This window comes from Syngnathus leptorhynchus, chromosome 2 (genome assembly GCF_054491065.1).
Source record: "Syngnathus leptorhynchus isolate UIUO chromosome 2, UIUO_Slep, whole genome shotgun sequence".
Taxonomy (NCBI): domain Eukaryota; kingdom Metazoa; phylum Chordata; class Actinopteri; order Syngnathiformes; family Syngnathidae; genus Syngnathus; species Syngnathus leptorhynchus.
In genome coordinates this window covers 21,521,128-21,536,057 of record NC_141196.1, presented here as the reverse complement: position 1 = coordinate 21,536,057, position 14,930 = coordinate 21,521,128, and the positions used below count along the sequence as shown (strand labels likewise).

Sequence of the window (14,930 nt, the reverse complement as noted above, 5' to 3'; positions counted from 1 at the left end):
ATACATGACTTGTTAAAAATACTTGTTAAAGCGATGGCAGCTGTTATTGTGTGTTATTCACAGCTCCAAGAGGCCTTTTAGTTTTATTCCTAAATTATCCATGCAGTCTCATTCTTGTTTAATGGGGATTAGGTAAATGTTTATATCTGTTCCTGATAAAAAAAAAAACATAAATGCTAAAATCTTTGTTGCATTAGGTTGATAATCTCGAAAGAAATATTTTTAGAAATGATTGTGACATCAACTATTAATATATTGTATGATATATTTATGTCAGATACTTATGTGGAGATGTTTGTGAGGACTAGGAGATTACCACTGGATTTAAGAACATTTGTGCACTGAAACACGCAGAAGGGCCTTCCCCAAAGTTGGATCCATAGTGTCCTTTTAAGGTGCCTTATTCAAGGGGGAAGGACTAAGAGGTCTTGCCCAAAGTCATTGATTACTTAATTGATTTGCAGTAGTGCCCATAGAGTGTAAGTGGATATTATGATGCTGATAACGTCAGCATTCAACATCAAACAAAAGGTCACGTTTATAAACAATTCAATAAACTCTTTGTGGCAAAATGTCAAGGATTTTATTACTATTTTGGATTGGTATTTTTTTTGGCAGCAGATGTGAATTAGAAAAACAATCGTGCTGCTCTCATACATTCTTTAGGCTCTTTCTTGATAAAATAAAAATCGAATGTATTTGTTTTGTAGACAATGTCCATCTTATAATAACCCTGGGGGAATTTTTTGACACGTTTAAAACATCTCCCATGCATCACTACAATATGTTGTACATTATTCAGCAACACAAACATAAAGGTACTTTTTTGTTTTTACATAAGTTGGATTTCCAAATGAAAGACTGCCAGGTGTGTGTCACCGCAGGCGGTCATGCTATGAACCAGCGATCCGGTTGCACTACATCATGTCTCCAGCAGTGCCCCACTGCTTCCTGTTTCCCCTTCACTCCATCTCTCAGCGGGCAATCTTCACCACATTTTGTTTTGTTTCGTTTAAATGGGGTTAATACGAACTTGTTTTTTTTTTTTTTATTTCTCCAGTCTTTTCTCCCACCCTTAATAACAATAATGATAATAATAATAACAACAACAATAATAATAATAATAATAATAATAATAATAATAATAATAATAATAATGTCCTGGATGTCACCTTCTTGACTGTGTGAAGGTAAACTGATTTTCACTTCAAATACAAAGTTGTTTAATTATAAACTCACGCCTGACATTCAGCATTTGAGGGCCAGGATGTGTTCCTATGACAACAGTGTTGCATTTTTTTTTCCTCCTGGTGCTGTGTTGCTCTCTTGCTGTTATAAAGAGAGCAGGCTCATATATTTCCGTAGACAGACCCCAATGAGTTGTGCCATAATTAAATCGAATATTGAATCATTATTCGATACTCTTTTGCTTTTGAGGATCACTTTTGAAAGCAATCTCCCGTCATTCTCAATCTGACATTTGCCAAAACACAAATCTGCCACCCACAAATTCCATCCCAATCCAAAATATACCCTCTAGCAAAGATTTCTTCATTATTTCTGTCTCAGTGAGCAAAGTCGGCTGTTAAACCGCAGGAATAGAACAACACACATAGCCCCAAACACATGCAGTCACAGTGAGTTGCAATAACTCCTACAAAACGCCTGTCATCCTTAGTCATACCATACACAAGCAGGAAGTCAGTTCAAGGCGATGGATCAATTTAGTGGAGAAAAGCTGTAGCTTTCTGTAATGTAATGAAGGCCTTTGATGTCGATGCCGAGTTGCTTTAGAGAACCTCATTGAAGCCAGTCATACGTCTTTGTCATTTGCTTGCTTCCGATGCGGAGGATGTTGGCTGGAAACACTTGTGCTGTACTGCTTTGCTGCTTGTTCATTGATCATGCGCATTTACTCACACATTCTCCTGTCACTCTTCCTTTCAGGTTCAAAACCATTTATATCCTTGCTTTGTGAAATTGATGGGCTCTTCCCGTTGGCTATAGAATCTATAAAACGTGGTCATTCCAGCTCGGAAATGCCATCCATAAATATTAGGTAGTTTATTGTGTATGATTGACTTGAATTTATGGCACATTACTATTCTTTTACAGATATAGAGTGCCCCCTAGTGGCTTGAGCACATTTTTGCGACCCTCTCTGAGCTAGTGATTAGCTTCTAACTCTGGATTCCACTAAAATGTGCAAAAGAAGAAAATTCAGTAGTTCAGTAATAACCAGATTCATATTAAATACTACTGAAAGGAGAGAATTCTGGAGAAAGATTAGTTTAAAAGCACCAAATTTGTCTTGGGCAATTAGGCCTATAGACTTAATCAGTCGTTCTTCAGCTATGCATTATCAAATCAGTCTTTATTCAATTTATGATAGCTGCTGTAATCTAATTTTAATTTCCAGCAACATTAAATGATGTACTGTAATTCTATTCCTTTGCTCTTCTCCAGCAGCAGTACTTCACAGTTCTCTCAATAATTGTTTCCATGGTGATCTGTGAGAGGCCTTTTACTCTGCCACGAGCTCTCAACCAAACGATGCTATGCTGTAGACTGCAAGATTGCAGTGCTTCCATTTGGCTTGTCAGAAACAATACACCCACCAACCCAAAGCGAAAAAAAATGCCACTGAGCTTTTTAAAAGCTTTATTTATAACATTGAAAAAGTTTGCAAATAGCATAACAGATAAAGATCATTCTCAGAAAATGTTCTTTGGGGTTTGGGGATGGAGGTATACAAATCAGGCAGAAATGGACAAAACTGGCAAGGATTTTCTTTTGACAAGTGTTACCGAGTCTTTGAGTAAATCATGTCTCTGGAAGGACTACAAACCATTACATCCACTGTCTCAATCTGCCAGTGTGAAAAAATCCCAATCATATGGGAAGTGCCTTTTGCTGTGTTTGTGTTTGGATCAATGAATTGTGGTAAAAATATCAAATTGTTTACAAATTGAGTATTGCAGAACTATTGCAATGTAAAAAGTGAGCCTGCAAGTGTGATTCACAATACAAAAGGCAGTATTGATGTCATTTTAAAGTCAACTTTAATGTTACAAAACACAAACAAACTCAGTATTTCTATAAATCACCCAATGTATGGCACATTAGAGTAAAAGTATCATCACACCCAGTTAAGCCTTTTATAAATTCATAAATAACATGCAGCTTTGGCGATCCATGGAATGTAGCACTTAATCCATATGAAATGATGCCATGAAGACAATGAGTGTTATGTGCAACCTGTAAGACTTGCAGAATGCTCATACTCAAAGGCACTCAAAGCAATATGATTGATGGCAGAGGGGCCCCTGCTGAAGTGCTGGAACCCTGGACCAAAGGTAGGTGTTATTGTAGATTACCACAGTGGGGATTTATCCCTACTTAGACCATGGCCATTTTATTTAGCAGTTTTCCCTCAGTACATAACTCTGAGCACCCGAGATGGAGCTGACATGACCATTTTCGGTGCGGCCATCCCATCATAATAAAACAAAAAGGTTTACAGGCAATGAAAACATCCCAAGCATGACTCCTTATTAGATGACAGATGACGCAAACACAGACACGTGCACTTGACTATTCACTAGCAACGCACGCACTAAAATAAAGGTTGTCAAATTCAGTTGTTGGTTCTAATTCTCCACCACAATGTGTTCAACAACATCAGTTAGCAACATTGTTGTTGTCTATCATTAAAAAATAGCATTGCCTTGAAGTATGAGCACCAAAAATATTGCAACAATCACTAATACGAAACATGTTTTTTTTCTTTTTAATATATATTCAAATGTATAAAACCAGCAATAACACTGGCTGCCATGGATAAGACAATACAAACAAGAGCTAAACATGAGCATAGGGCAATTAGTCTGCACTGTAAAGCCAATACCTAGAAATGAATTAGAGGTTCAATGATTAATTGACAGCTAATCAATGATCAATTAATCATTTTTTTTATAATTATGATTAATTATTTGGATTACACTTGTAAAGTAAAGCTGTCCAAATGGTAAAAATTATTATTAGTATCCAATATCTTGTAGTCCTCCAAAATTAAAGTTGAAAACAAGGATCGAGTTTTTGCCTTTTTTCTCTCACGACCAAACCGGTAAGTGAATCATAATTTATTTGTGTATTGTTTGCACTGTTAATATGACAAAATGTGCTGTTTTTTAATAAACGGGTGGAAATTAGAACATGCTTTATTTTTTATCCAATACACCGACTAATTGAGTAAATAACCAACAAATTGATTATTGAATAAATCGTCAGTTGCAGCTCCAAAATGAATATTTCTTTCTAGATCTCAGACTGCATAGTCCTGAAAAAATTACTCATCATGCATGTGTTATCAATCTCACCGTCATTTCAATTGCAATTTGAAACTTTAATTCATGACATTCAAACTGTATCTGCCTGCTGATGGAAGGCTTTTGTTTGAAAACAGTAAACAGCGACATCTAGTGCTCATTTACTTCAACATTCAGATATGGAAAAATTAGTAACCGTTGTCTACTTTTGGAGTTTAAACTTCAAATTATTCATACCCTGGGTAAATTTTGAGTTAATGTTCAGTTTCATTTGCTGAATGGCTATTTCAGCAAGAAACAACACTAGAATGTGTCAAAAGACACAAGTGTTGAAACACGTTGCTTTTTATTCCAAATAAAAAAAGTATCTGCCGATTAGCAATTACAAAAGCAGATACAAAACCCAGCTTTAAATAACCTGTTAAAATTTTGTGACGAATTGATACTTATGGCTTTGATTTACCCTTGAGGTGTGATATTACAAGAGTCCCTTTGTAGTTAAGAGTGGTTTAGTCCAAAAACTGTGACGTAATTGAAATCAGTATTTTGTATTGTAATGTTTAACCCTCAGCCAAATATTTTTCAGGAATTCTACCAGGACACTATGTTTAGCTCTGAGAAAAGTACTCAAGGATGAGGCGCAGGTGACCAAGCCGGTCTTTAAGGGAAGAGAGGGAGAGGACTGTGGTTTGATAAGCGGGGTCCAGTTGGAGGACAGACAGCAGCCACCAGCACCAAGCTGGACCATTGGATGAGGCCTGAAAAATAGAACAAATACATCTAAGCTATCATTTAAAGCTCTATGCTACGTTAATCTTTCCACAGGTAATTAATTATAGGGATACAAATGAATGTTGTGTTGATGATAAATTGCTTTCATTTTTTTTCAACTTTCCAAAAATGGTATTGATAATTATAATTATAATAAGTATATAATTAAGTGCTTATCACACAATTCTAAGTGAACACAACCTTTGTCATCAATTTCGAGAATTCTGAAAATGTAAAGGCATCCAAATCTTATGTCTCCTGTAATCAATCCTATATTGAAAAAGAGTATGAATAATTTGGGACGTTGAAGCTTTTTGTTGAAATGTATCATAAATGAAAATGAAAACATAACATTTTAATACTCACAACACAATAGCTTAAGATATCTCTACTTTGTTGTGTTCACATTAATTTAATCATATTGCACTTCAACACAATTATTTTCCAAGGTATGAATAATTTTGGTCTGACAATCCAACTATGGATGCACTGGAACAAAAATGCGGTTTTTGACCGGCCCGTTTTGGCAATCACGCGAAAGGTCTTATGGTCACCTTGCCCCTGAACCCAATACTATTAACAGTATGTTACAGACGTACTGTATATATTTCCATTTATGTCAAAAGCCCCAACCTGAATGTTCTCCTCAGCACTAGGCATGATGCCATACTGCCTATTGATTTGTTCTCTCATGCGGCTTCCCAGGCGCTGATACCAGTCTTGAGCCTGTTGATAGACACTGTCGTGGAGACGCTGCAAGAGTTCCAATTCACTCCCTTCGGCCTGAAGAAAGGTGGAAGTCATTGGATTGATCCAAATACGCTCAACAGATAACAGAAACTTTTTGAGCAAGTCATACCTTGATATCCTCCAGATATTCAATATCAGCAGTGTGGTAACCATCCCTTAGTCCTCTTTTTAAGACTTTGAACCGGTTGCTACCCACACTGTCCACATAGGACCGTCCATCAGGCAGTAGCTCTAGGCTATGGATCTCCAGCATGCAGCCATAGTCTGCAAATCTTGGGAAAAGCAAAGGAGAGATGGCAAATAGAAACTATATTACATGATGTATCATGAACAAATCATTTAGCAATTGTGTCAACTTGCTGTGACAAAGTGTTAACATGTTTTAGACTTCTAAAAACAAGCAACAAATACATTAGATTGAAGGACCAAAAAGGCGTATAACAAGGTACATTGACAAAGAACCGTTTCATTCAAGTCCAACTGTATAGCAGAAGGTTCGGGGGTTCTGATCATGGCTCTCTTACTCCTTTGACACTGAGCAAGTTTGCCGTGATGGTTCAAAACTTTGGCCAAAAATTAGCAGAAAATGTTTTTGTGACAGATCTGGGTTGGCTTTCCGCCAGCATGAAGCCAAATCGGAATTCAGGGTTGCATAACTCAGACCCAACTGAGCACTGGCACTACCAGCTACTCCAAACCAGCACTGGAATCAGATCAATTTTAAAGGAATGACTTGTGCATTTGCACTCCTTGTGCTTATGTCAGTTTCTTCCCACGGTCCAAAAATAAATGGGTTCATAATCTTAATTGCCAAGTAGGTTTGAATGTCTGTTTGCTTACTGTACATGTGCCCAGTGAAATACCGGTAAGCGGTCCAGGGTGTGTCCGCCTATGAAACATCAGTGAATAAAAGCAGGGGAAAAAAATAGTTTGCCATTCTATTGTAATATACTATTTGTTGTCGGGGGTTTTTAGTTTACAGTATTCTCAACAATCCTTCTATTGAAATGTATATGACACTAAAAGAATTGTTAGATCAGTTCACATTTTAACAGCTTTTATCACATACATTATATTAGTGTGGTGCAGTGAATGTATGCAAATCAATGCTAAATCCCAATGCGTCTTTCCTTTCAAAATTCAATGTTTAAGTGCATGTAGTTCCGTTCTCTTGAGAGACTGAACTTTTAACTCTTTGAATGCCAAGCATTTTCAGAAAAAACAACCCCCAAAATCTCAGCCGATTTCGAGCATTTTCACTCATTTCTTTTAAGGCCAACAAAATATTGTGTGTTATGGCTATATATAAATGAGTAGTACTAAATGAAATGAAAGAAAAAAAGTATGATTCTATCTTATACCCTTCTTTAGTTATCATTTGAAAATGTATTAGTTTCACTCAAATCAGCAATCTCAGACAAAATGAGGAGAAATTAGGTTTTTGTGCAAGACGTATTTTCTGCACAACTGTGACACTAATATTTTTTGGCTTGGGTTCTCAACAGCCCTTTCCTTCTCTAAAACATGAACAAAAATAATGAAAATGTGTTTTGATGCCAAATACCTTTAATTACAAATTTGATAACCTATTTACAAACGTTGAGCTATTTACAGAGATGTTTGCGTGGGTGCTCAAAATGCGTGTGATGTTTTATTATTTAGAAGAGATGTATTTGTGCATCACTGTATCATCCCACATCAGAATACTCATTAGATGACGGCGATTTATGCGAACTGTGGCACAAACACTTGCACACACTACATGTATGCTCGAACCGGCGGTGGCTTGTGATGCGGACTTCCGTGTCTATCGTGTACTCACAGCCACCTCCTCTAAATTCGCTCCATTGTTTTGCTCTACTGCACTCACGAAGAGCAGGTTTGCTCAATTGAAAGCTACTTGAAAGCCGATCGCTTCAGTTTCATTTTCTCTCACTCTACATTACTCACTAAATTCTCCATTGTTCTCCCATTTGGGCTGGCCTTAGAATTTACGTATGTCTTCAGCGCTTATTGCACTGCTGGCAGTTGTACAGAAGTCTAACTGGTGACTAATAAGAGCTTGTTTTGAACCCGTTGCTACCAAAGATTCCAGATTCTACACTACAATGAGGAACACAGACAAATGAGTCTGAGAGTGATTTGAAAAGACCTCCTTGACATTGACGTGCTCCTTTTTATTTCATGCACGAAGCAGGACAACACTCGCATTGAACTTTGTACATTTGGCTCCGAACAGACACGTCTGCTTGAAGTTAAATAAATGAATAAATAAGACTCTTAACCAAATCGTGCCAAACTTTATCACCCCTCAGAGCTTCTCAGATTCATCAGGACTTAAGCAACAGAGATCAGAAAGTAGTTAGACGTGTGACTGAACCTTTGTCACCCTTCTATCCCACTAGAATAGCAGGGAGCGAGATGGAAATGTGTTCTCATAAACTGCAACAATTGGCGTTCCCACATTGTTAAAGTCTATAACTGTGATAGAAATTGTTATCGCACCAAAAATTCCCAGTAAAAGAAATAAAACTGTGCTTTTGCTATACCGGAGGTTCCTCACGCATTTCATACATGGATTGTGGGGTGTAGGAATAAGGTGATAAGATACCGCTGGAAAATAATTTATAAAAAATGTTAAAACTAGTAGTCTCAGTTTAACATGTTACTAACGCGATTAATCTAACCCGCTTTTAATGCTATACATTTTTTAATCGTGTGATTAAGGCTCATTTTGGCCTGATAAAATTTGCACTCTTTTCACATACTGTTGCCGTAGAAAAACGACAACACCTCGGCGGATCTTGCGAGGCCGGAAAAAAACATCAAGCACGCTAGCTGGTGACACTAGTCAAGACTTGTTGTGCATCCGTTTCTAGAAATAAAAGCATCATGGGGAGTGGTCTGTACATTCTTTCTTGAGAAATCAGAAACAAGGTTAATATGGTAAATCAAGACCAATAAATTGCTGCTAAGTTCATAACAAACTTTAAAAATGGTTTGTTACACTATAGGCTGAGTCTTTGTTTATATTTCATATGCATGTTGTGTTTTTTATATTGCCCCAATTTTGACTTCTTAGACTGGACTGTTGAGGGGCTGTTTGTGACTTTTTATACACATTGAATCCAATTCAATAAAAAAAAGGTCTGCATAAGAAAATCAATCCTCTTCTTTGTGTTAAGGGTATCAAAACTATCTAAAGCTATCGATGGACTTTTTACATTAAATTTAATGTGCAAATAACTATGAGATTAAAATGTGAATAATCACAAGTAAATATTTTAATCGCTTGACAGCACTAGTTCAAGTGTATCTTGTGTTTTAGATTATGATTCCAATTCTATTTGTGTGAACAAAGTGAAACTGGAGGGAAATATTTGTAGAGGATGCAAAAGCACAGCATTCTCAGTTGACTGATTAGCTTGCTGTCATTTTCCATCCACTCAGGGTCACATATGCCCACTTGCTGCATTAAATTGCCAGGCATCAATTTAGCCGCGACGTATATCTCAAAATATGGTTAAAATACTGAATAGGTGTTTGGCATACCCTTTGCCATGTTCATAACTGCACATGCCGAACTTCTTTGTTCCTGTCTCCATACAGCGACGCATCATCAGTCTGTATCGCGGCTCAAAGATGTGCAAAGGGCATGGCACACCGGGGTAGGCCACAGTGCAAACAAATATAGGGATGTCCTTTGTGAGGCTGTAGAAGAGAGGATAGACAAAGAGACAGGCAAAATACAACATAACATCACGAGTGGGGATGGAATTTGATATCAATCCAAAATGCAGATTTTATGGCACCTACTTTGACAGTTCAGCCATCTCGGCCTCATGTATTTGTTTCCTTTCAGCCAGCTGTGATGAAAAAAGGCAATCCATGATATCCAGAACCACAACTGTGACATTGTACTTCCTATTTTTCAAGTACTGCAAGTAAACAGAGAGAGAGAAGGAGAGTTGTACAGGTGTTTCTGTCCAAAAAAATGACAGTGAAATAAGACAGCAATGAATACGGTACACTGTGGTTGGTTACCTCTTGTAGCGGCTGCTTGCAGAGTGGACAGCGGAGGTTGTGGTCTAGACTCCTCTCGATGCAGTTTTTACAAAAGGTGTGACCACATGGGGTAGTAACTGGCTCATGAAACAACCTTTAAAATGCACAATATATGAAATCATGAAAAAAAACCACACACACACCATCATTCGGGCAGTCCTTCTCAGATAGTGGGGCGGGACCCACAACATTTTTATTTTGCCATAGAATCAAGTGTAACTCCCAAGTGGCAGTGGCACTCTTTATTTTTGTTTGAATTTCAAGCAAATTGATGCACTTCAAACCTTTTCAGTGACAGTCGAAACCTAGCTACTAACTAATCTAACTAAAGTTAGGGTTAGATATATTTGTCTTTCTTTTATGTTTGCTTTAATATTACTAATGCTACAATGTTACACTGTACTTTCCAAAGTGGCCGGAACAGAAAATATTTGAAAAGTACCGACTGCCTACTTGGCAGACAACCATGCAGACCAATATTGTTTGAGGAGAACAAGAGGCTGACCTGATGCAGAGAGGGCACTCAAAGTCTGACAGAGTGAGTATGCTCAGAGTTTTATCCCTGCAGTGTAAACTGGCACCTGAGAACCATGGAATATTTGTATTTTTAGGTGAATTTTAACAAATAAACACAATATCCGAATGCTGAAAGTGTTGTAACCAAAAACATTGACTTTTGATGAAAAATATGCAAAACCAGAACATCTATATTGATTATAGTTTGTCACTGTACCTCTGCCATTCACATCCTCCTTTCTTGTCATCACTTCCTCATCATTTTCACTGGCAGGCAGGAAGGAGACAGCTTGGCAGAGGCTGAGACAGCACTCAGTGCTGGTGTCGTGATTCACTTTGGAGCTCTTAAAAAAACAGTTTTGGAAGATTTTAAGCAAACGCCTCGCAAGCATTCTTCTCACCCATTTCGGAGCACGTACCTGGCACCTGGCGTCTCTCCTGGCTTTGCCCTCTGCATTGCCATGTGGATAATTGAGGGCCTCGAGGTGCGTTACCTGGGTGCCACTGAGGCTTCTAACAGGGTAGGAAGCCTTCAAGTAATCAGCCAACACTTGCATGATGCAGGAGACATCCTCTGGCACTGAAATGCCCTCTGCCTCTAGGATCTGTAATTTTAACCCAAATACACATACCTAGATTACACATTTGGAACACGACAATACAAACAAAAGAGTATGATAAAATACAAGATGCATCGAGGCTCCACAACATGATGTATAACAGCAAATAAGTCATGTTTGTGTACGGTCTTAGCTCCAAGGAAAGGACTGAATGATGTTGGTTCAATACTAACAGATCTGATTGAAATACTCAAACAGGTACATTTGGTTGTTAAAATATGAAGTGTTCAACATTCAGTACATTCTGAATTAGCATTTGGCAAAGCAAATGTTTTTCTATTTGCTTTTTACTTTACACAACATAGTCGGGTGTGGTGTGAACAACCTTCTTGATCTGATTCTTAGCAGGAACAAAGTCAGCTTGAAGTTTGAGGCAATGGTGAAACTGGATGAGGGATTCAGTCTGTTGAGCCATTTCCAACAGTATGTTCCCTTTACGAAAGAAGCCCTGTGTACACAAAGGGGCATGGTAAGCAGCAGAGCACTACTGCCTAAAAAGTTTTTTTCATCAAATTTCCCACAGGCTGATGAAATCCAGGTCTCCACGAGAACATGTTGATCGATAATTTTCTTGCTGCATCTACCTTACCTCAGTCCATAATGGCCGAAGACAGCAGAGGTAGTCAAGGTCCACCAGAGCGTCAGAAAAACGCAGCAGGCCACAGTTTGCTTCAGCCCGATACAGCTTCAGACTTGGGTCTTCTGGGACTAAAAATGAAATGAGTGACAAATGAAAGCAAGGAAAAAGATATATGTATTGATTTGTTTTCCATACATTTTTATGTAGAACTTGTAGCAATGAGATGAGTTGTACAGAGTCAAGAGCTAAAGCCATGTGGTGTTGCTTAAATCTTGTCAGGTGAACACATGAGTTTACAAATGTGTTTATAATTTTGAACATGAAACTGAATTTCTAACATTTTACACATGAACTCAAATTGGTATTTTAGATTGAAATATTCTGTCTGCAAGCACGATTTGAATCTGCAGTTCAACTCAATAATGAGGTGGGGATAAAACAAGTTTGCTTTAACAGGCCAAACAAGAGTTGCCATCTGAAATTTGAAAGAAAAAAAGTTACACAATGAATTACACAATGAATTGTTATGCATCAGCTAAAAAGCCCAGTGCACCTGACCTAACAATAAAAGTGTGCAGTACTGTCAAAACTGTTACTTAAGGGCTGCCATACTAGAAATACTGCAGACGGTCCCACCCATACTTTGAAATTAAGCATGCAGTACATTCTGTCTTATGAATGTGAAGTCTCAGGTTTACGAAAGTAAAAAAAATGCATTACATATGTAGTCGCAAGGGTCCAAACCTGTAGGTGATGATTGTTATTATTATCATTAAGACATGATTTCCAAAAACGGTTCATTCATTGGCATGTTGAGGCCTAACAAGTAAGCAAAATAATGGGGAAAGTCACCTGTTTAGACTTCATCATCGGTGCATAAAAGACAATAATTAAAAATGTGAAAGCCCAAAATGTTGGCTGAAAGATGTCAATGTGTATAGTGACCACTGTTTTTGGATAGTGTGTTTCTGTTCCAAGTTCATTTTTGTCACATATTTCATACTATGCAGATATCATATTTCCAACGCCCCAAAATCGTGCATTTTGTAAACTCAAAATTTTTGATGCAGCATTCTGCATACTCGTTGTCCCGCTATACTGCAGCATCTTGACAACAGTTGCTGAAGTTGGCTATTATTGGGCGACTTAAATATGGAGCAATTTTCATGCACAAAGTCGGATTATATGAAAAATACAAACACATTGTATTGAATATTTGCAAGCCCCTTTGCAGTCAGTAACTGGCAAACAAAAAGGATAACCTGGCGGATTTGGACAGCATTCCGAGCGGGACGTTGTGATGCACGGATGGGTGATCGAGCTCAACCTTGCGAAACTTGGGTTAACGTGAAGAAATAAAAAAAAAGACACGAAAAGTTAAATGTTTTTCTATGTGCTTTTTGCATTTGTCTTACCTTGCTGTATTCCATCGTTGACGACGCGTAAAGCTTCCTGGTACTGCTTGGCGCGGAGCTTCTCCTGCAAGTGGCACTTAATCTTGGCGTCCTCGGGCCAGCACTTTTCAATGACACGGATGAGCAGAACATTGTTCTTGGCGTCTCTCATTTCCCTCTGTTTGAGCCTCTCTTTACAAGTCGGGCATTTAGACGGAAAATGGGTCCCCGCGCACCTCCTGCAGAACGTGTGACCGCAGGCAATGGTCACCGGCTCCCACAACGGGAAGAGGCAGAGTTGGCATTCCAGCAGCTCCATAGTAGTGGTTTTCTGTCAGCACAGTTACCCGCGACGAGAATCGATATTTCCCTTATAGCCAAGAAAAGACTTTTCCACCTCGGCTTTCATTTACTGTATGACTAACACCGCAAAGGTGAAAGCGTCTCCACTTGAATCCATTGTTTGGCTAAAATTGAACCGCTGTTTATCTCCACTGCACACATTTTCTTTGCTTATCTAACGTAATCATGTTCTGAGACAACTCTTCGCCACATTAGGATAAAACTACAGCATTTAGCAACTATTACGTTTCCCTTTCCACCAGGTAAAGAAAAAAAATATCTGGCTCTTTTGAGTTAGTAGTCGCTTCTCTCACCGATCCAAACGCAACCAACGACTGGACAAAGCCCAACGGGAATATGTTAAAGATTTTCGTGGGCGCGTCTGTCCGTAGATTACCCTGTTTTGCTGAATACTATGCACGGGTATATTTCCAGGTTACTGTGTTACACCATTACGTTACGTAAATAAAGACCACGTGACGTAGCAGCGAAGCTGCTGATTGGCTAAAAAGCTTGCCGTCAACCCTGTTGTGAAACCCACAGTCGACGAGTTTCATAACATAACTCGGAGGTAAATCTGTTGGAACACCAAGCACCTCAGGACAAATGTGATCACAGTCGCTTGTGCTCTGTCAATTCTGGTGAAAGCCAATTCCTTTTAACTGGATACATAACGTGTGCGCACACGAGTGGCTGGAATCCCCAAGTCTAGATATCCGCGAGGGGGCGGAGTGACAACCCCAACATCAAAACCTGATTCATAATAATAATACCGAATAGGTTAGGCCTAAACGTTAATCGTGCGACTACTTTAAGGTCAAGTTTGAAGAGGTTATACAAAATGTTGCAAAAGTTGTTGCCTGTCAGGTGGAACTGGTCTCATTGTCAAACTATTTCTGGATGAACATGTCAATTAGGAGGACATTGGGTACAGTTAACACAGGTTCAAAAAAATGTAGTAAATATTTCTAATGACTGACAGTGAGTTTAAGAAAAAAAAAAAAGACGTAAAAAAGTTCAAATGATTCCTATCCCAAATCTTATTGTAGTCATAATGTGTGGTTTATCTTTTCTTTTGTCCGGTGGACTGCCAAAAACACGCACACACAATCCCTTCTGAGAATGACGCACGTGTCACTTGACACAACACAAAATTTAAAGCAAACGTATGACTTTGGAGAGATGTCATCTTCCATGATCGACCCTGCTCTTCACAAGACTGGGCACATGTGTACATGACGCGTGGGTAAGTGATTTGCTGACACGACTAATGTTAATCAAGCAGCCCTTGTTGGCCACGGGGTTACACAATAGACACAATTCTGTTATGGGACAATGAACACACGTGAATTTCATTGATTCGATGTGGTGAGAACCTGAAATCCAATGTTGCGCTATTCATTCACAACCATCACCTCATGTTGCATAGTCCCATATTGCAAACATCCGTACTAAATCGTGGACGCCGAAAACAATCCTATTTGTTGAATGGCCAGATTACTAACCGGACGTGTTACCCATTGAGCATGTTTTTTGAAGGATACAGCGCATCTATACTAAAATC

The 14,930-nt window shown here is 38.5% G+C and overlaps 1 protein-coding gene across 2 annotated transcripts; it reads right to left on the bottom strand.

Moving 5' to 3' along the window:
- Nucleotides 1–4,384: 4,384 nt before the first annotated feature.
- Nucleotides 4,385–13,831, bottom strand: lonrf4 (LON peptidase N-terminal domain and ring finger 4). 2 transcript variants are annotated; one of them, XM_085906159.1, is made up of 12 exons: nucleotides 13,046–13,831; nucleotides 11,640–11,758; nucleotides 11,376–11,498; nucleotides 10,850–11,035; nucleotides 10,648–10,774; nucleotides 10,420–10,495; nucleotides 9,894–10,008; nucleotides 9,666–9,787; nucleotides 9,402–9,560; nucleotides 5,959–6,121; nucleotides 5,733–5,882; nucleotides 4,385–5,086 (listed from the first exon to the last, which is right to left on the bottom strand). In XM_085906159.1, the coding sequence occupies exons 1-12, from the start codon at nucleotides 13,341–13,343 to the stop codon at nucleotides 4,937–4,939; spliced, it is 1,788 nt and encodes a 595-aa protein (XP_085762285.1). In that variant the 5' UTR covers nucleotides 13,344–13,831; the 3' UTR covers nucleotides 4,385–4,936. The 2 variants fall into 2 exon arrangements, with proteins under 2 accessions (XP_085762285.1, XP_085762286.1); XM_085906160.1 differs by having other exon boundaries at nucleotides 9,666–9,715.
- Between the last annotated feature and the right edge of the window lie 1,099 nt (nucleotides 13,832–14,930).

What these genes read in the sequence shown, in the direction of transcription:
- lonrf4 (XM_085906159.1), bottom strand. Translation starts at nt 13,343, where the DNA reads ATGGAGCTGCTGGAATGCCAACTCTGCCTCTTCCCGTTGTGGGAGCCG. An exon ending in GAGTGCCCTCTCTGCATCAG is followed by an intron (nt 10,009 to 10,419) that starts GTCAGCCTCTTG and finishes TGCATTTTAAAG; the next exon opens with GTTGTTTCATGAGCCAGTTA. An exon ending in GTGCTGAGGAGAACATTCAG is followed by an intron (nt 5,087 to 5,732) that starts GTTGGGGCTTTT and finishes TCTATTTTTCAG; the next exon opens with GCCTCATCCAATGGTCCAGC.